Genomic DNA, 21,430 nt, shown 5'->3' with positions numbered 1-21,430 from the left:
TCCTGCAGCCCGTGAACACGCCAGCAGAGTCAGCACAGATCTCTCCCTGTTACACCTTATATATCAGAATATACCAGTGCTTCAACCTGCGTAAAGCCAAAGAAGTCCAGCCTACCAAATCGTATAATATACAATGATGAGTATTAAATCTTGTATTTGTATTGTACCGCAATACTGCAAGATATAGCGAATCCAATTTACCTAAAGTTGATGGTGATGCAAACCTATATACTGCATCATCATGGTCAATTTGCAGCAAAAACATACAAGCAATAAGCCTCTTTTTTTTTTGTTTCCATAACATATAACATATTCATATCATAGTGAGGTTTATAGCGTATTGCCATGCCCAACAGAAGTGTGTGGAAACATGCACTCACCTCTGTCCAGCACACTGCCTTCCTTCTGTTCCTTAATACGGTATGTGCAAATGTATTCTAGGTGGACATTCAATATGCACATAGCGCAATCAAATTTGAATTGGACGAAAGCCCTAATGCGTCTGAATATACCAGTATCTGGACAATAATTGCGATGCGCTAGTTCCAATAACTGTGCACTGCTGGCTCAAATAGTGTCAGAGTAACAGTCCACTTTGGAGTTGGGTACAATAGTACAAACGTACAATAGTACAGATCCCCCCCCCCCCCATCCCATACGACACTCCGATGGGTAGATCAGTTATGTGTTTTATCACTTTATTGATATGATGGACAGTGGTAGTGTGTTTACATTTACAGTTATACGTGTTCTTTACTGCTCCATAGGCATATCACCATCCAACGTTTGCCACCAAAGTATAGAAATGAAGACTGAGAGAAGGATGAAGAGGGGAGGGGGGTCCTGCCTATTATCTTTGCTGTGTGTTGTTACACATCTGTAAATTAAGTGTATAAATACGTCATACACCCATCTTGTGGCCCATTGCTTTATTTGGTTATTCCATAGATTGCTGTGTATTACGGGTGAGGGGTGGGCAGCTGCACTTCGGAGAGACAATCACTGTCAGGACACTCTTGCTGTGAAAGGCATGCTTATGTTTTCCGAAAGCCAGACCGGTGATACGATCAACCAATCAAAGACCTTTATTTTCTCTGCAGCAGTCCATTCATAAGTTATCTGAGGCGGGACAAACAGTTTTGTTAACTAAAATTTCTAACCGTTTATGCAGCTGTCCAGTCTGCTGAATGTCAATGTTGCTAATTGTACAGAGACTGTTCATTTATTGAGAAATCACAGTAGGCTACAATTAACATTTTAGGGGCGTATTTAGAATTAATTATTATTCTTACAAGAAAAAAAGTTATAACGAAAAAAATCCATTCTGGCGAAACTCAAAACCTTACAAACTGGGCTTAATCATGATGTTCAAATGGATGAGTAGAATGAATAACATAACGCATTTCTGTGTATTGTGTATATAAAAATGCTTGATTGATGTTTAATTTGCAGGTGCATGAACTCGTTACATTTACAAATCAGAGAGTTCACTACCACAGTAGACTTTGTCACGACATGACTTATATATAAAAAAAATCATTCAGAAAAAAAAGACAGTATCAAAAGCCTTTTTTTAATTTTACTTCAAAAACATGCAGCTATGTCGGATCAGCTGGCCTTTAAAGAAACCTATATAGTATTTCCTCGTGATACAATACTGTCCACATTCAATAAAACAGTGGCGTTATCATTTCATTCATTTGAAAACTTGACTCCTAGCTATGGAGCCAGTTGTGTATTTGAATGGTCTGTATTTATGTGTGCATGATATACTGTGTGGTCTCGTCTGCTGTCATATCGGTACATACTGTAGCGACACCAATGATAGCAGCTTGTCGGGGTAATGCCATTACTAATGGTGACTGCCCATCATTCTGCATTCTCGCTTGGCTGTTGTGTGCAGTTGCTATATTGGTAGTGAATGCGCAGACTGTTTTGAGATGCACAAACAAGATTTGCGAATTGCTCAAAAAACTGCTATATTCCAATACATTACAATCCAAAACAATACATTGTAGCACAATGAGGTCTGCAAAAGTACAATTACCATTATTCATTCCCATCACAGTTTAGTTTATAAAATAGGCCCCCCCAACCCCCCCCATGGAAGGTTATGACACATAACATAATCTGTAAGGTGACACCATTACTACTGTCGCGCTTCTCCTGCATGAATGAATACACAACACAGCCTCATGCTTTGATTAATGAAAATATTAATGAAAACAATGATACTCTTGGGGACGTGATGAAATCCAAAGATCATTATCAGTATAGAAATTAAAAGTAATTGACTTATTGTCTGATGTTTTCTGTATTCAATTATGTAAATGTAATCAAGTGTGATTAACTTAACAACTTGGACTATCTTTGGAGGTAAGTTAAATTACATTGCACATCACCTGATTAGTTTGAAGTATTCTGCATAAGTATTATTTAGTATGAGTTAAACACACTGATTTTCTGAAGTGGGTGTTCTACCTAGACTATTGTTTTCCCATTTTTGGGGTGTTCCCAGGGACTGTGGATTGTGTGGGTCATGTAGCCTGGTAATTGTATTTGTAGGATTTGTGCAGGCTTAATTAGACAGAAGTCAGGGCAGAGTGACTCGGGTGCTATTTTGGAAGGGAGCTGCAATCACAATTTTAAATTGGAGTCAAATAGAAAATCTATTGGAATGGGTGTGTTCGTATTTTACAAAACTTTTTTTCTGCCTCATCCACATTCAACAGGACAAAGTCATCATGTGGTTTGGTCCTATCCTGTCCATTTCCAAACTTAAATGTGAATCCAACGTATACTTAGACTCATTTCCCCTGGAATTGAAACGTTAGGACAAATACAAGCACAATTGCAAGTTGTAGTTTTATTAAAGACTTTTATTTTAAACATCTGCACTCATATGCACATAGTACTAAAATGAAAACTAATAATACTTCATTTTCAGTTCTACTCTTTTATAATGCTCTGATTTTATTACATTTTATTTAAAACAAGTTAAACTTAAGACAAGAAATACAGTACTGGTATATGCAAAAAAATGTTTAGACAAATTTAAAAATATACATTTAAAACATTTAAAAGCAAAAAATTGAAAGCTACAAAAAAAGTGAAAGTATTCAAATTCTTTAAAAGGCAGACGAGCAGTTCAGGAGAAGTGGGCATCCTCTGATCCCAGTGCCTGGTCAATTAGGGCTGTGAGGTGACTCAGTCCCTCTTGATTTTACCTCCCCAACCCACAGGAGCGCCAGGGCAATTAACTTGCACTCCCCTCTCTATATGATTCACTCAGCACACCGGCTTTTACCTGCTGAGCCACTCAGGGACCCCCAAAACCCCAATCTTTTAATTGAGAAAAGATCATTGTAGGTAAAAACAGTAAAATCAAATTCAGTACACATTTTGAAGTAAAACACATGCAAGAAAAAGCGAAAAAAAAAAAGTATTTAAGATTTCAAGCATGAACTAAACAAACATGGGTAACACTTTATATTAAGGTACTCTTTATTATATATATATATATATATATATATATATATATATATATATATATATAAATATACCACACACACACACACCACAACCACACCACATATGATGCAATATCTCATACGTTGAGAGTATTAAATACCATTATTTATGGTATATCCATGTATATGTATTGATATACAATTTGTAAGGTTTCATGTTAAGTACCAAGGTTTTGACAGGGGAAAATTTTTGACATTAAGTCAGGTTCCGATAAAGTGGCCAATATTTGGTAGACATAAATAATCGAATTATAATTAAATTCACTCTATAACATAGTTATTAAGCATATATTATATATTTATAAAATGTTTATAAGCAGCACCTTAACTTAAAGTGTTACCCAAATATGTCAAACATGATAAGCTTGGTCAACACAAAAGGCATTATGGAAGCTCATCATGTTGCAAATAAAGTGAGCACTTGTGAGCTGAAATGTGCGACGGTTCCAGGTGCATGCATGCACATAGTCAAGGCATGTCCTTCTGCTCCACTTAAGCAGCCAGACTCTTTTACAGTCATATTACATTCATTACAATATAATGTATCCATTTTTGAGGCAAAAGCACATGCAGCTTTGACCTGTACCATATTCTGAATGGTTGTTTTCAAGTTTCTCTGCAGTTGGCCACCACAACCAATAAAAAATGTGTAGATGCGTCTAATGCAACTTGTTGAACAACAATATTGTTTTGGTGTAAACCCAGGTTAGATAAAACTATATTCTACAAAAAACATAAAGCAATAATATAGCGTAATATAAAACAAAAAAACATTCAGAAGATTCTGTTGGTTGAAAAAATCTGCCCTTTTCTAAGTTTGATTTTAAGTGATTTTTTTTTTTTTTTAAATCTATGAATCTATCTATCTAGCTTCCTGATAACAAATATCCAGGAAGGCAACTGTTTTCATCACACACACACACACACACACACACACACACACACACGCACACATACACGTGTGTGTGTGTGTGTGTGTGTGTGTGTGTGTGTGTGTGTGTACATTAAAAAGTGCACATATATGGTTCTTGTCTGAATGTTTCATTTCACTATTCTTCAAAGTGGTTTCATCACATTCTTTTTTAAACATAAGTTTTTAGGTCAATAACTACTGAGTAATGTATTGTATATTCTTCTTGCTTCTCTTTTGTATGATTCTTTTGTAATGCAGGTGATTTTTGCTCAAGCAAGATGTGGGTGAGGTGTTCCATAGAATCTCCCGAATTATTACAGGAAGAATTCTAAGTGAAAAGAGAAAAACATGAATGTTTAGCATTAATATCCGCTGCAGCAGTCAATACCTGTAGATATTTTACCATGTCTTTCATTAATTGTGCTCCACTCAGCTAAAGAAAGTGTTGCTGTGGTCAATTAACTATCTGTTAATGAACTTTGCATTGATGCTTAAATCTAGTAAAAAAAAACAAACAAACAAACAAAAAACAAACAAACAGCATATTACCTTAGATTTAGGATGATCTTGACTGGGTTCTTTACTGAAACAACAAAATAAATGAATAATATATTTAAGAACAAATAACTACTATTAAAGTTAGGATTCCATAGGTAAAATGTGTTCTAGAGAACAACAATGTAACTCAATGGCAAGTGTATTTGTCTTTAAGTACTCTTTTGGAAAAAAGGAAAAAAAGCTACTGAAATAAATATACTGTTTTACATCTAGGTCTAGGAATTCAGTACTAGTAAAAACATTTTACAATCAAACATTTGTAAGTGAAATACATATTTCAAAAATGATATGGCCACCATAAACCACAGTAAACAGAAAAAAACAAAAACAAAAAGCAAAAAAATGAATTGATCAACAACTCAAATACCTAATAACAGACACTAAGCAGGCAGAAATTCAACTTTGAACACAAAGGAAATGGTTCTTGGTGCATCTAAGCATGTATGTATAAAGGTGTCCTGCTGCGCTAATAAAGCCTGGATCTTTTAGTGCAGCAATATTGCACAGGTTCATGTCCTGTCCCAAGCATGGAGAAATTCATCACAAATCACCTAAAAACTATATAACCCTAAGTCTTTCATTCTCTGAATATTGTTTGCACACGGTACATGTGACAAATGTTCATTCCCTAGCATTTCCATGGCAGTAAAGGCATGACAAACTGAATGTGTTTAAAACTAGTTTCTGTCGTACCTGGCCTATTATTTTATGCAATGTCTAAACTGTAAATCCTTTTTTTTTTATCTTCCAACTTTTTTATCTTCTGAGAGTGATTCAGATCTTCCAATTTGTCTGCATTATTCATCGAAAATAAACTTTTAAAAGTTTGACAAGAAACAATATAACAATTTCAGAAGTCAGCTTTAATTAGCATCTCAGTATATAAAATAAACTTAAAGTTAAAAATATGTTTTCAGGACCAAAATCAAGGATGTAAAAGGGAGTTAGTGCATCTTTTGATTGAGTTTGGTTTTGGAATTTAGACACACTAGTTTATTATGCTACTGTCCTACTTTTTGTAATCCCAAGATTTATCTGAACTTCTGAACAGAAGTGAAATTCAACAAAAAAGTACAGGTACTCATACGTGCAAGTACTTCTAAAATGTATAGATATTGGCACACGATAATTTTTTAACACAAACTAAGCCTTAAAAATGATAAAATATTATCAATTCGTCATAAAGAAAGAAGCTGGAAATACTGAAAGCTTTGTACCCCTCTGCATGTATCATTCAGTCATGTACTGTAATATAACACTTAAGTTTAATCTTAAATGATTAGTATTAAGAAATATTACACCATGCAGTAACTGTTGTAGAGAGAGAGTTTTGTTTAAAGATATCCTAAAAAAGAGGTGATATTATAACAAAAAAATGCTATAACAAATAAATGATGCAGAAAGGTCTTTGTCGAACAGTGCACAATAGGGACTGAAATGTTTAATGTAACAGACAGCACGATTATAAAAAAAAAATGATGTACTTGACTTGGCCATTTTAATCTCCATAGTAGTATCCTCTGAAATGATAAATTTCCAGACCTGGGTACTCACCTACAACAAGGCCTGCCCATGCTATAATGATAGCCTTAGATTCCCTGTTGTTGTTTTACTTATTACTTATCCTACAATGATATATTCTGTGTGCTTCTCTGTTGTGTTTCTGTCCATCCAGAAAAAAGTAATGGTACAGTGTTACAGTTTGCTGTTTACTACCGCATGGGGGCTGAACAATGTTATGTTTGAACTGCGCATATGTGTATGTGCGAATAGGTTAAGAGTATAATAAAATGGATTCTGTTCAACAGCCCAGCTCCATGTAATTGTGTCTAGTTTATGATATTGACAGGTCCAGTGGTACATAATATAAGGTGGTGATGAGGACTTTCATACTGAACCTAAAGTCATCACATACTGAGCTTAAAATATTGGTTGCTGAAATTCTACATTACTGAATTAAGAGGCTAGTACAGACAAGGAAAAAATGGCAGCTACCATAGGACCTATTGATGTTTTTGATGTGTGGAGCAGTGGACAACTTATTTCGAATGATTCGAGCACTTTGTTGCTACAAATTATATAACTGAAGGCAAACAAGTGGCGGTATGTGGCAAAGTGGTTGATTGTATACAGGTGCAGGAGTGATGCAGTGCGTGAAAGAGATCATTATAATCCAGTTTGGAAATGTTTTTATTTTGTATTTCCAGGTCTGGCGACCAAACAATAATTCTCCAACAATACACACCAGTGTGTAAAGCACAGGGTACATAATACAAGAACAGACAGTCCGAAATAATAAACAATATCCGTCCCACAATAATACAAACACGGTTAACAGTCCTGAATGCGTGCAGTAGTGCTAGTGGTTGGTATTACCAGTTTATATTAGTGACAAAGGTGCAGTGTTGTCTGGTTTCGTGCTGGCCCTTAGCGACAGCTCTGGAACTGTGTTAACTGTCTGGTAACGTATAAGACAAGACGAGACAATTACAAACAAACAAAACAACACTCATGATTTCAGAATATTCTCACTTTTTCTGTCCTTCTTGGTTCTTACTCACTACAAACCAATGCAAAGGAACAGATTACAATTCTCCATCCCCTTTTATGCTGTCACGCATGACCTCTTGGTAAACTAGAGCAACCGCCTCTCCAATCTACATCTGCTACGTTGTTTCCCTTCCGAGTCAATATGTTCTTGCAACGGACTCTCGCCTTCTTCCAGACTGGCCGATTAACCTGACCCGGGGAAAGAACTGTCACACCAGCCTGTCCAAAGAACTCTGTTCTCGCTGCTTAGCTCCTTCACACGTCGGGAGGGAGACTTACCACCAAGAATCATTGTATTTCTGTCACACGGTGTTATTAAGTGTAATGGGGAGGAACATATACACTCTTTTAAGAAGCCTCATAGTGCCGGAGAAGCCGGGTGACAAAACCTTTGAAATAGTGGAAGCATTGCAGGTGCATTTCTGCCCCAAGCCTGTTGTGATCACTGAAAGTTTCGTTTTCATAAACGGAATCAGGAAGAAGGAGAGTCCGAGACGCAGTACTTGGCTGCTTTAAAGAAGTCAGCAGAATGCTGTGAGTTTGACAATAACCTAAATGGCACATTACGAGATTTTTATGTGGTTTAAAAAGTGACGTCATACAAGATGCATCATGCGTCTTTTATCGAAGCTGGGATTAATGTTCAAGAAAGCAATGAAGATAGCTGTGTCTATGGAAACAGCTGCACGGGAGGCACAGCACCTCAGCGCTTCCCTGAAGGTAAATACATTATCCATTTCTTCTACTAGAAAGGCTAATACATGCGGACGTTGTGGAAAGGACAATTACAATGACAATGATTGGTGGTTTAAAGATCAGGCGTGTCGAAATTGCAGCAAGAAAGGTCATATAGGACGTGTGTGCAAGTCAAAAAAGCTTGATAGACAGAGGGCACATAAGGGAAAAAAAAGCACAGTCTGCTCATTTTCAGAAGAGAGGGGTGCATCATATCAAAACGGACAGAGTTTCTAGTGATGATACTGATATTGAATTAGCATTGCATGTGCAAGAAACAGACCCTATTTGTGTTACACTGGTAATAGAAGGAAAACCACTGAAAATCGTATTGGACACAGGGGCTGCAGTTTCATTGATTTCAACTAAAATCTACGAGACAATGTTGAAAAACACACCCTTGCAAACCACTGATGTTGTTCTGAAGATATATACATGGGAGGCAGTTTCACCAAACGTTGTAATCACAGTAAATGTGAAAATGAATTCCACAATTTGTTACAATTAAACTCTTATAAGACAAATGTTCTGTTATTGGGTTCTCATCAGCAACTAGAAGCAACAAAGTAAAACAAACATAAAAACGGAAGTGACAAATCTAGGGGTCTTATTTGACTCTGATTTATCCCTTGAGTTGCATATTCGCAATGTCACCAAAGTGTCCTTTTACTATTTGCGAAACATTGCTAAAATTAGGTAATTTCTCTTTTTGTCTGATCCTGAGAAACTAATTCCTGCTTTTGTGTCTTCCTGACTTGACTACTGCAATGCTCTATTCGCTGAGCTTCTCGGTCACGCCATAAATCACCTGCAGCTTTTGCAGAATGCAGCTGCTAAGCTTCTCAGCAGAACAAAAAAGAGACCATATAACACCGGTGCTGGCTTCACTGCACTGCCTCCCAGTGAAGTTTAGAATTGATTGTATGTCTGACTTATAGTACTTAAAGGTACCGTATAAAGGAGCTTCTAGTCACTTATAATCTTTTACTTTCTATTTCTTAAACAATTAGTAGTCAACATTGGGAGGGTACCGACAGTGCAATATTCGGACAATGTTATTGACCAATCATAGCTGAGGCTGACCGATTGGTTTAATAATGATTGGCACCAAAGCTGCCAAATAACGTCTTGTGATCTTGCTGCCAAGAATTTAGGTAAATAGATCATCCATTGCCATGAGTTAATTTTGAAAATATTTTAATGATTGTTTAGTTTATGAAACCAAACTGTTTTCAAATGGAAAGCTAGTGGACTGCATAAGAGTGGATGGAATGCATGCACGTTGGGTGAAAAGCAGATAAAGTAAGTCCCGGTACCAGTGAAATGAGTCCTGGTGAGTACCGACAAAATTTCACCCCTGGTTAAGAAATAACCAATATATTTTAATTGAAGACAAGGGCAAGCACATATCATACAAGTTGTCAAAATCTGAATGAAGGTGTATTACAGTAAATACCCTGTTAGAGCATTAAGGTACCTATTCAGTGCAAGACCCTGTTAACTTCAATGACATCTATACCATTAAAAACAATGACTGAAACAGTTGTCTTCTAGAAGTTTTATCTTCATTCTACAATCACAGCCCACCAATAACTTCAGACATGCATTTCGTGGTTAATAAAAAGGGAACTTTATCAAGTACTGTACTACTGCACTTGTGACTTGAAATTATACTGTTTGTAGTGTACTGTATAGACTTTCTCATTCTCTATTCATTTTTGAATTACCTAACAGCTTTGTTGGCACAGTGAAAGTGTCTCTGGATAAGCCACTGGCCTTTACTTTCTAAGCCTGGTTAAAATCTAGCTACAAGAAAACATTAAATTTCATCAATGCCAATTGAATGTCTTCATTTTTAAGTTATAAGCCCAGCTATCATCCTTGATGGCATATTCCTCACAAATGTTGAGTCACTCCTTTCACTGGACTTAACCCAATAACATCATCCTACTGGTAACACTATATTTCCCACTACACTTGTACTGTCATGTAGGGGTTCAACTAAATGTCATTGTCTGGACTGTTAATTACAAAATTGCTTGCCTCTTGGCATTTAGTTCCTATTGCTGTGTGACCAGACCTGACACATTTGGACTTGCCTGATGATGTTATTATAAAATAGATTATTTGTCTATCACCCCAGTGGAACTCTGCTACCCTGATAGCTTCCTGTAAATGCATTAGACACACATTATCCTCTGCACTCATTGTCTTCTAAAGGATTGCAGAATATAAATAGTGCACCCCTAACAGTGCATGACAGTTGTTGTATTGTATTTTTATGTGAATCTGAGATCCCACTCAGAGCTCCTGTTACTAAATATATTGATGTAGATAATCTCTTTCATAATAGGCACCCTTCAAAATCACAACATGAAGGGGACGGAGCAAACATAAAATGCTTACGTTTGTGTTTTATCACATTTCTTCATAATCGGGCCCTAAATGTTATCCATTTACTGCTAACTGGATAGGATGTTTGTCCTTCTTTTAACCTCGAAAAGTAGTTTCTGCAATGACTAGCACAGGTATACAGTCTTGTGGGATGGAAAATTCTGCACAGTAACATTCAGGGAGCGTCTTGCTTATTAAAATGATTTGCATATTTTTGATTCAGATACGCTTAATATTCAATGATCCAAGATATTTAGTAAGCAAGGGATCTGAGAGGGAAATAAATGGGCAATACATGTACCAGCCCCTAGCTGTTCTGTATTTCTTGAAAATGTAATAACTTGCAACCTTTTTAAAATAAATATTTTGCATATTTTTAAAGAGGATACAGTTTTCTATTCGTCATCTGGTGCAGCCTCGCATCGCCATTGCCTTTATTGTGAATGGGATGTATTTGAGACTTATTTGTCTAAAAATGCAAGGAAGCGTTGCATTGCATATCACAGATTGGAAACCACCACTGTTATGGTAACCCTGCCCTACGAGCTACAGCATAGTTATCTCAAATAATCTAAAACAATTGCTTGTATGTGAAAACGCATGAAAAGTTATAGATAATGATTGTAACTATCTCCACAAACTGTCATGACACTGTCAAAATACAAATTCAAAGCTGATAGTATTTGCAGAGGAAGTGAAACTGATAGACCTCTACTATTATGCCTTCCGGATAATTAAATATTTTAATATACAAGATACCACGCATAAGACTTGAGCCGTGAACATCTGAGCCTCTTGATAAGATCCTCTTGAGAATTTCCCTCCAATTATTTGGGCATCAGGTGTGTAAAATATTCTCTCACAAAGGAAAATAAACTGATGGATTATGGCAAAGTAACAGCTTTGCTATAGTAGGGAAATAGATCAAGGAAACAGAGAGCTTACGAGAGAGATTTGTCCAATCTTTTTCAGCAAAAACCTGATGAAGCATGTAATTATCATACTTTTTTTTTACTGTGCTAGGTTTGATCTAGATGTGATAGATGTGACAGTTTTTCAAACTGCCTTATTTGGCAATGCATTCAGTTGTTAGTCATATGCTCCTTCACAGCATACCTGTTTCAAGAGTCTGACAGGATGTGCTCTCTAATTGTGTTCATTAACAATGATTATTTGAACATTTATTTATCCCTCTTTTTTTAAAGCAGTAATTCCATATTTGTATTATGCAAGAATTGAACTGCAATAAAATGCCACTCTTTTTCGACGCTTGACTTGACTGATTACAATGTTATAAGGTCTTCAAATTTAGAGAGTTTCCACAAGCCGGGTTTTTACAGCCTTGTTAAAAATCATTACGGATAAAGCATTGAATGTCTTCATTTTGTGCACAGACAAAACTGTTTATACTGTAGAACCACAGTAGAGACATTTTTTATTCAGACATGCCAGTAACATGGCAAAATGACATTAAGTTACCACATATTTTGAGATCCCTTGGAGCTGGTGTCACTAATACACTTTAAGAAATAAGGGCTGGATGCCACCTGGTGACAGCCCTCCAGGGGGGAGAAAAGCAGAAGAGGAGAAAAGGAAGAGCAGAAATGTGAAAACGAAAATAAAAATTGTAACCGAATGAGGTGGTGAGTTTAAATAATATGTTGAATCTAGTTAATTACATTGTCTGGCTGAAATACATTCTTATATATTCTTCTTATTGTATATATTATATAAACAATGTCCACACTAGTATCCACATTTCCCACTATCGGACACTGTACACCTCAGTCCATGTATGAAAGTGCAGTGAGTTAATGGCATGTTATACAATATATTTAACACTGTCCTGACTACCAGTAATGACACATGGACTGTAGGAAGAACAAACCTAGCAAAACATTAATTTGACCTTAATATTAGTTAAAACGTTCCTGAAATAAGAGCAACTGTCTCACAATGTTTTGACCTGATACTAACTTAACATTGTAAACACAGCTTTTTTTTCATTGTGTGAATGGTAAGTTGTGGTTCCTTCAGCTATACAGAACATGACTTTACGTGCCAGCAGTTACCCTAAGTCTTCCTGTTTATGAATTGTACATGCCAAGATGGTAAAAATGGTCTGATAGCCATCTGCCAGAGTAAGTGAATTTCCTGTTTACTCGAGCACTCACAGCACTGTGTTCTACTATATTTGAGCACCTTCTACCTTTGTGGTATTATTTCTACTTACCAGACTTTGATAATGATGTAAATAAAAACTGTTGCAATTATCATGAGTCCTGCTGCTGCTGAAAAACATACCAGGATATACTCCCCTACAAAATAAATGAAAACAACAGATTCAATAAAAACATACATACTGTTTTTAAGTTAAAAAAAAAAAAAAAGATTGCTAAAAGAGAATGACATCATAATAATACAAAAAACTAAGACAAAACCAACAAGTCCAGCAAGTGCAGTTGTACCCCGCATATAATGCATTTACAGACAACAACGAATAACTTGCATTTGTTCTTTATTTATTTCATAATGTTTCTGGAATGGCTACTTTAATATGGTACCAGTTGTATTGTGCATATCAGCTATAGACTTACCATCAGCCACTTAAAACACAAAGAAATGCACTATATGGCAGTGAACAATTAATAAAATCTTTAATAAACTACATGTTTTCTCAAGATTGTAATCAAGACTGCAAACTTTTTGTGAAATTAAAAATAATTAAATAAAACCTTACAGGATCTGTCTTCTGAGGTAATTCTAATATCAATCTGAGCAGAAGCTCGATGATGGTAGAACGATGCCTCACAAATGTATATTCCAGACTGACTTTCCTTAAAAGGCCCTTCAAAGAATATTGCATTTCCCAGCAGTTTCACGGGAGACAAACCATGCATCCTAAGATATAAAAATATATACGTCTATGACCATGGATGGTGAATTTCAGCATCATCAAAGCCAACCTACTGTATATTAAACATTTCTTATAGGCAAGCAATACGTCAGCCTCTTTGAACTGATAAGGCCCAATTTTTCATAGAAAATGTCCACCTTCCATCATTATATTATTGGTAATAATATTGTCTGCTATAAACTGAATGGAACAGCAGACCATGAGAAAGGAATGGCGTGGATGACTCCTTGGGCCGACTCATTGTGGAAACATGAATTATCTACAGACTTGCTAAGACAGCAACCCTTAGGAAGCAGAGTGTCAGTCTTCCCATGGTCTGCTGCTGATTTATTGGTGGAGTTCTCCATTATTGCAGCTTTTATATGTAATGTAACTGACTATTTTTGTCTCCATTCAAAACATAATGGGTTCACAATTGTAGGTTTGCTTTATGAATGTAGTATCTTATCTTACCTTCTACATTCTAAATGGTACAGCGGTACATTGCCATTCACTTTCAGTACAATTGTCTGGTTCTGACGACCCCTGTGCAGGATTATTTTGCCATTCAGTTGACTTTCGTGTAATACTTTTATGGAGGAAATATCTGCAAGTACAACCAAATGTTATTTGTGTGCTGCAGGAGCAAAACTGAAAGATTATCAGGTGTAGTGTTTGATTTGGTAAAGAGTACTGTACTTACAGTACTGAGGTATGTGTATTATCCTTTTCTCTGCAGCCAGACGCTCTCCGTAATTAATAACACAAGTTATGTTCTGCCCTTCATGTAGGGCAAATGGAAATTCATAGATACTGGTAAGCGTTCCTGTTCCATTTTCATATTTGTATGTTATATTTCCAGTATTATTCTTTGGTAGGACCCACAAGATTTTTCCAGTTGGATTCCCAATGGACTGGCATACAGCTAATCTATTTTGTGTGTTTTTTGGTGTAGCCAAAAAACTTTTAATGATAATATTTGGATCTGGAAATAATCAAGAAAGACTTTTATAGTAAATTTCACAATACAAATCAGTCAGGGAAGTCATGCGATAGATAAAATATTTATTACAGATTAAGACCCGATAACATAGTTATGCATATTATACATTCTTGGATAAAGCATTTAACATATAATACATCTTTGGCCTCGCCTCGGGGAACCCCTGCCCATATATTTTGTCTCTGATAAGTGGAGAGGCTGACTGTAGGGAAGCCATGGGCAGGGGGGCAGGATAGCTGCCCTCCCCCTTAGATGAGCCAAAAAACAGGTGGAGGCTGGGGAGAAGGAGGCAAACTCTAACTCACAGCGGGGAGGTAATGGATCAGGTAAGAGTTTAATACATTCCCTGACATTCACTGGACAAGTAATTATGTTGTTAGTGATATGGTACAGCTTTTTCAATAGACACTTAATAAGCTTGATTTGATTAACTGATTAAAAGTGAGTTCCCAGCCTGAACCACTGCTTTGCTTCATTTCTGTTTATTTAAGGATTAATGTGCATTCCAGTAAACACTTAAGATCCTCTTTCGACCCTCAGTTCAGCATGGGGATGGAAGAGGATACTGTTTTTATTTTCACATAATGTTGAAGAAATAAGGCCCATCATTGGGAAATTAAGATGGCATTGGTTGTTGCATTCAAGTTAATTTTCACATTGCGAGCATGGATCAAGGAGACCATGCCTTGTTGAATGTAAATTGTGCTTTTCTGTTGATTTATGTTATCAATTGTTAGACTGAGAGTGATTTTCTCTTCTTGGAAATTAGATCAGATCTCTGCCAGTAAGTCCTACTAAGTGGTTCCAATATCAGAGCAGATCTTGGTTCAACTGATGTTTAACAAGCTACATCAGATTATTCATTATGGATATGAATACAAGATAGAATATTTGTTTTATTCATAGGGCTCTGCTTTAATTATTACAATAATGGACAGTCAGGACAGGTGGAAGCAATGAAGATATATACTTTAATATTATTTCAGCATCAATGTTCAAGCCAACAACCATTATCTGCTAGTTAATTTAACGCGGTGACAGTTAGAAGTCCCGAGCCGATGGCAAAAGCACTTCAAGAAAAACAAGGTAAATTATCTAATAACCGCTGCAGAGGATATTAATGATTTTGTAAATAAATGCATGTTTTTGCCAATGAAGACATTTTTTAAATGTGTTTTAAATTTAGATTTTGGCCTTTTTATGTCGATGTTTAAAGCGAGTGTCAAGACTCTTGAGTCTGTTAGCTTTAATAGTGGGCATTTACCTATGGGGTAATGTGTGCTCAACACAGACCCCGACTGGCTGATCAATGAGTTGTATACTATATAAAAAGGTTATAAACATTGCTATAGCTTTAGTTTAGCAATGCAATCATAAGTAATGAGTAATTTACCACTGTCTTCAAAAATATCATCAGAGAAGGTCCTATGAGAAAAAAACAAACAAAAACAAAACACTTTCACAAGCTAATTTCCTGCATGCTTTACCTTTTTTGTCACCACTTCCTTTAAAGAATTATATGGTACCTTTCTTTTTGTAACAAACACTTCAAATATAATATATTGCCAGATAGCCTAATAGCAGACAAAACTATTCGGTCACTGTAGTTTTTTTTTTTTTTTTTTAAATGTGTATTCCACTTAAAGAGATTGCTTGGCAGTTATGCCCCTTAAGTTAATTTGGCCCACATGCACTACAGAGAGAATATAACTTAGTTTCTAAACTTTCTCAGTCTCATGGCTTTATTGATTTATATCAATGTTCAAAGAAACAAAAATACAAGTGACCAAAATGGGTACATCAGTGACAGAGGACTACAATTTAAGAACAGTTGTGAAGCTTAAGATACTATAAAAACGTACTGTATGAAGGAATGCTTATGTTTCTCTTGACTGTGTCAGCAAGTGATGGGTGATTTACCACACAGGTTATGGTTTGCCCAGAATATAAGTAAGAAGGAAATGTGCATTTGCAGCAGGTTTTCTGGTGGTCGCCACACATTCAACAGTTGTGCATTCTTTGTCTTTTTTGTTTTGTGTCACACTCCGTACTGTAATATGGGGTGGAACTTCAAAGACAGAAACAGATCCATTGTTTTGGGATTCTAAAACATGTACAATTTTGATTAACTTTGTTCTTTTTAGCATTTTTTTTTAAATGGTAAATTTATTTTACCATTTCATAATATTTCTATGTTGACATTTCTGTATTAAATCTACTTAGTCAGTTAGGCCTTATCGCCATGTCAGTGTTTAGGTTATGCTCAATTTGCTCAGTTTGCCTTTCTCATTCATCTATCTAAATGTTGATCCTGTAATTAGTCAATCTTATGTCACAGTTGTACATGTTTCTCATTTTCTGAATGGTTAGCTTACACTTGCATTCTGGTCTTTTACTTTATTTATCCTAAACATGCTTTACCATTTTACTACCCGCCTCTCCATCAAAACAATCAACACATTATGTTTCTCTACCACACTATTTATGCTTTACCATACACATCCCCTTTCTGAAAAGTTTAAAAAAACTGCATCTACTTACAACATGGAGGGATGTGTATTGTCCTGGTCTCTGGATCATGAAGTGCTGGGTGTTCGATCACACAGGTGACATTGTGCTCTTCAGGCAAGTATGCAGGAAGCCTAAAAGCACTAATTGCAGTATATGTGCCATTTTGAAATGTACTGTTATACATTATTTCTTTAGGAAGGTTTCCAGGCAGATTCCAGGTGATCTTTGCTGCTGGTTTGCTATTGGCTGCTATACACTGAATTACTTTTTGTTCTGTTTCGTTTAATACCATAAAACTGATGTTTGGAGGAACTACTGTAAAAGTAAAGAAGAAATAAACAATTACAACTATTTACAGACTCGGCACATTTGGTGGGTTCTTTGTTGTTTAAGGGCGTAAATATATCATTTAAAATTATGTGCTAATCGTGTCTAATAAATTATCATGTCCAACAAAAGGTTGTTGTTTCCTATATTGTTGTTGTCCTTTAAATACATAAGCATAAGTTAAGAGGATCTCCACAGATCAGCTACTTACAGGATGTAAGAATGTGTATTATCCTGGTCTCTGGAGCTTCAAAGGCTGGGTGTTCAATCACACAAGTGATATTGTGTTCCTCAGGCAAGTCTGCTGAAAAGCTAACAGCACCAGTAACCGTGTGTGTTCCATTTTCAAATGTGCTGTTATACATCACATCTCCAGTCAGGTTTCCAGGCAGATGCCAAGTGATCCTTGCTGCTGGTTTGCTGTTGGCTGCTATGCACCTAATGACTTTATGTTCTCCTTCATCGATCACCAGAGTGCTAATGTTGGGTGGAACTAAATGTGGAAGAAACACAGTTGTTGCTATTTGTCTTTACTAATATGTACCAAAGACACACAGGGCTTTATTTAGAAACAAGGGCAATGACAAACACAATCAATTTTTCTGAAAAAAAAAAAAAATGTTGGAACATCATAAAATCTAGCAAGGCATTGCTTGCCTCTAAACCCATTGCTAAATAACAGGCTCTATAATAATAACAAAATGAAAAACAACAACAGCAATAATAATAATAATAATAATAATAATAATAAATAATAATAATAATAATAATAATAATAATAATAATAATCTGTCACCAGAAACCTGAGATAGAACTACAGCCTCAGGTGGAGCTGAATCAATCTAAACTGCCTAGCAATCCCACAGAGGGGATGTGGCTGAGGTCATTTCTTTTTGTTTTTCTAAGAGTACTTACATCTGCAGGCCATTGTTGTTTGATATGGTATTGGCAGTGCTTTGTTCAAATGAAATCATAAATGACGAGTAATTGTGTTCATGTACTGGTGGAGTTTGTTTTTAATAATTCAGGTGAGCAGTTTTATCATCAACCTAATTATAGACAGGCAATTGTATTACAGTATACTGTACCACATGGGTTAGTGCCACCACCGTGTATAATAAGTCTATAAAATACCAAAGTTTATAGGCTAATTAACATTCACCATGTTTAATAATAATAATAATAATAATAATAATAGTAATAATTTGTTCAAATGAAATCATAAATGACGAGTAATTGTGTTCATGTACTGGTGGAGTTTGTTTTTAATAATTCAGGTGAGCAGTTTTATCATCAACCTAATTATAGACAGGCAATTGTATTACAGTATACTGTACCACATGGGTTAGTGCCACCACCGTGTATAATAAGTCTATAAAATCAACCCTAAATTATAGACAGGCAACTTGTATAGTTGGATACCAATGGGTAGCGTTATTGTCATATGACATGGTACCCTATAGGCACATATTATTAAGATTATTTGATAGGTTTCAAATTATCCGATAATTGTAAGTCGTAATAATATTATATTATGAATAATAATAATAATAATAATAATAATAATAATAATAATAATAATAATAATAATAATAATATGTGAAAGCATTGCATACCTGGCTTTTCTGAACAGACCTGTATTTCCACTGGGACTGACAGTTGATGGCCATAGTAGGAAGCAATACAAATAAAAATCCCAGAATGGCTTTCCTTAATTGGTCCTTTAAAAAACATGCCATTTTTCACCATTTTTATGTCAAGTGGAAGTGAATTATTCTGTCTAAATTAAAATTGCGATAGTATTAATGAATAACCAGTCATATTTTGAGTACAGGATAATAGACTACTTTGGAGCAATCACTCTAATCGGTCATATTTTGAGTACAGGATAATAGATTACTTTGGAGCCATCACTCTAATCTACTTTATACAACACAACACAATTCAGCTTAGACTTACTGTATGTAGTGCCTTTCATGTAATGAAACACCTCAAGCCACTTTACACAGGGAAATCATTAATACAGTAATATTATACCTTTGTTATCTTCATTTTGGTTATAGTTTTGTAAAATGGAAATGTGTTTATTATAGACAGGGTAAATGTGATTTCCGTAAGCATCAGTTAATAGAACTTAAGTAGTGTGCAGATCGTCCCTTACTATTATAAGTGATGTCATCTTGAAGTTTGGAGGACTGTAAAGCAACACCCCACATACATTGTATTAACTTATTATAAATAACAAAAGATGAACGTTGCAGTTGTGAATTACTATTAAACATAAACTGTTTTTAACTTGACCTTTCTGAATAGTAATAGCAATTTGGAATCAGTTTTTTTTTTTTTTTAATTATCTGTTATAGCAATATACTTAGTTATGGCTCAGTTATTTCTCTGACGATGTAGTATAAATAAACATCTGTAATCTTGATAACAAGGAGTAATGTGACTTTGTGTGTCAATGTGTGTGTGAGCGTTTTCATTGAAAAAAAAACAAATATATTTTAATCAAAAGTAGTTTCACCCAAAATACAGTACATATCTCTCTCTCTCTCTCTCTCTCTCTCTCTCTCTCTCTCTCTCTCTCTCTCTCTCTCTCTCTATATATATATATATATATATATATATATATATATATATATATATATATATATATATTTATAAAATACTGTTACCCTTAACCCAGGTAATGGGAGGGGTTAATACAGGTTTGTTTAGAAAACAATCTTACTTAGAGGGCAATGGAGTATCTCAAGCAAATAATACTGATACGTGAGAGATATGATCACTTTATATGATTTAGGGAAAATGACGTTTGTTTCAAAACAACTTGTTATTATTTACCTATTTGTACTGCATAATCATTATTATTATTACTTGCACTCTAGTAATATGAAATATAAAAAAAATCCTTACTTGATGCATTTCAATGTATAGTGGGGGACATTTCCTTCAACTTCTATCACAATGGTTTGATTACGCTGACCCAAATTCAGCACTACTCTATACATGACCTCATTTTCAATGGGATTTGGTTTGTTTACAGTTTCTCCATCCCGCACATGCATAGAGGAAAGGTCTGCCGGGACAGGAATGTACATTTCAGAATATGTCAATCATCCTCACGTTGTGAATCTCCACACAGCATTGTAATGTAAATCTCAAAGCAACATTCTATGGTACCCACAATAATGATTTGACAGTGATGGGGGGGAAAAAGCACAGCCAATCTAATATGTTAGGAACTGAAGCTGAAGTCAGAGTTCCTCTTTACCATGCACATTTTTGCTTTCCAATTCTGCACAATACTGCTCTAACCGTGCTTGCTAGTTCTTTACCACACTATATCCTAAGTTCAGGGTTGTTTATTATTACTATGTATTTATTCTAGGAATGCACACACTACTGTGATATAGTGCTCACCTTTATTAGCAACATGTTTATTAGGCTCCAACTCAAGTTCTATATCGAAGCATTAGCAACCAGTCAGCTGTGCAACAGGATGGCAGTAAAGTCAAACTCTTTTACTGCTTCATGCAATGAAATGGATTTGCTGTTTCTGACGAGCCAAGACATAGAAGATGGTAAGCAGATAAGCTGGGTTTTGATGTCTGACACCCACCTTGTGTGACTTACAGCGAACCAGAAACATACTTAAGAAGCCCCCTAGGTCCTTATTGGAAAATGGTGATATTATTCTACATGTTAAATATATAATTTAATAATGACATTAAAATATTATGCAAGGGTTACATTTGTAAGTTGATAGCTACCCTTTCCATTCAGCGCATGTGTTTGTTTACCTGGATTTATTTACATGAGGTGGTAACCTGACAATCACAATGTTTTGTGCATGGATCAAAACCAAACACAGAATGCGAAGATACATTAGTGTGTGGGTGTACAATTTTTGTTGTACTTTTCCTTTACCAACACTGGCGAAGTTTAATCTGTTTTAATGGAAAATGTAATGTTTCTGGTGTAACAGCTGCTCTTTAAGGAGCTTTTCTTTA

General features: G+C 35.5%; 1 protein-coding gene across 1 annotated transcript in view; it reads right to left on the bottom strand.

Moving 5' to 3' along the window:
• Window positions 1–4,510: 4,510 nt before the first annotated feature.
• The window catches only part of LOC121327622, a 31,486-nt gene continuing 14,566 nt past the window's right edge, over window positions 4,511–21,430 (bottom strand). The window contains exons 5-14 of the mRNA XM_041271735.1: window positions 20,334–20,496; window positions 19,034–19,197; window positions 17,629–17,910; window positions 17,121–17,405; window positions 14,280–14,561; window positions 14,051–14,183; window positions 13,421–13,581; window positions 12,914–12,998; window positions 4,993–5,026; window positions 4,511–4,771 (exon numbers count right to left, since the gene is read on the bottom strand). Coding sequence (XP_041127669.1) covers window positions 4,613–4,771; window positions 4,993–5,026; window positions 12,914–12,998; window positions 13,421–13,581; window positions 14,051–14,183; window positions 14,280–14,561; window positions 17,121–17,405; window positions 17,629–17,910; window positions 19,034–19,197; window positions 20,334–20,496 — 1,748 coding nt within the window. The 3' untranslated portion in view covers window positions 4,511–4,612. The remainder of the gene's footprint in view (window positions 4,772–4,992; window positions 5,027–12,913; window positions 12,999–13,420; window positions 13,582–14,050; window positions 14,184–14,279; window positions 14,562–17,120; window positions 17,406–17,628; window positions 17,911–19,033; window positions 19,198–20,333; window positions 20,497–21,430) is intronic.

Source organism: Polyodon spathula, chromosome 15 (genome assembly GCF_017654505.1).
Source record: "Polyodon spathula isolate WHYD16114869_AA chromosome 15, ASM1765450v1, whole genome shotgun sequence".
NCBI lineage: Eukaryota > Metazoa > Chordata > Actinopteri > Acipenseriformes > Polyodontidae > Polyodon > Polyodon spathula.
This window is presented reverse-complemented; position numbering and strand designations above follow the sequence as displayed.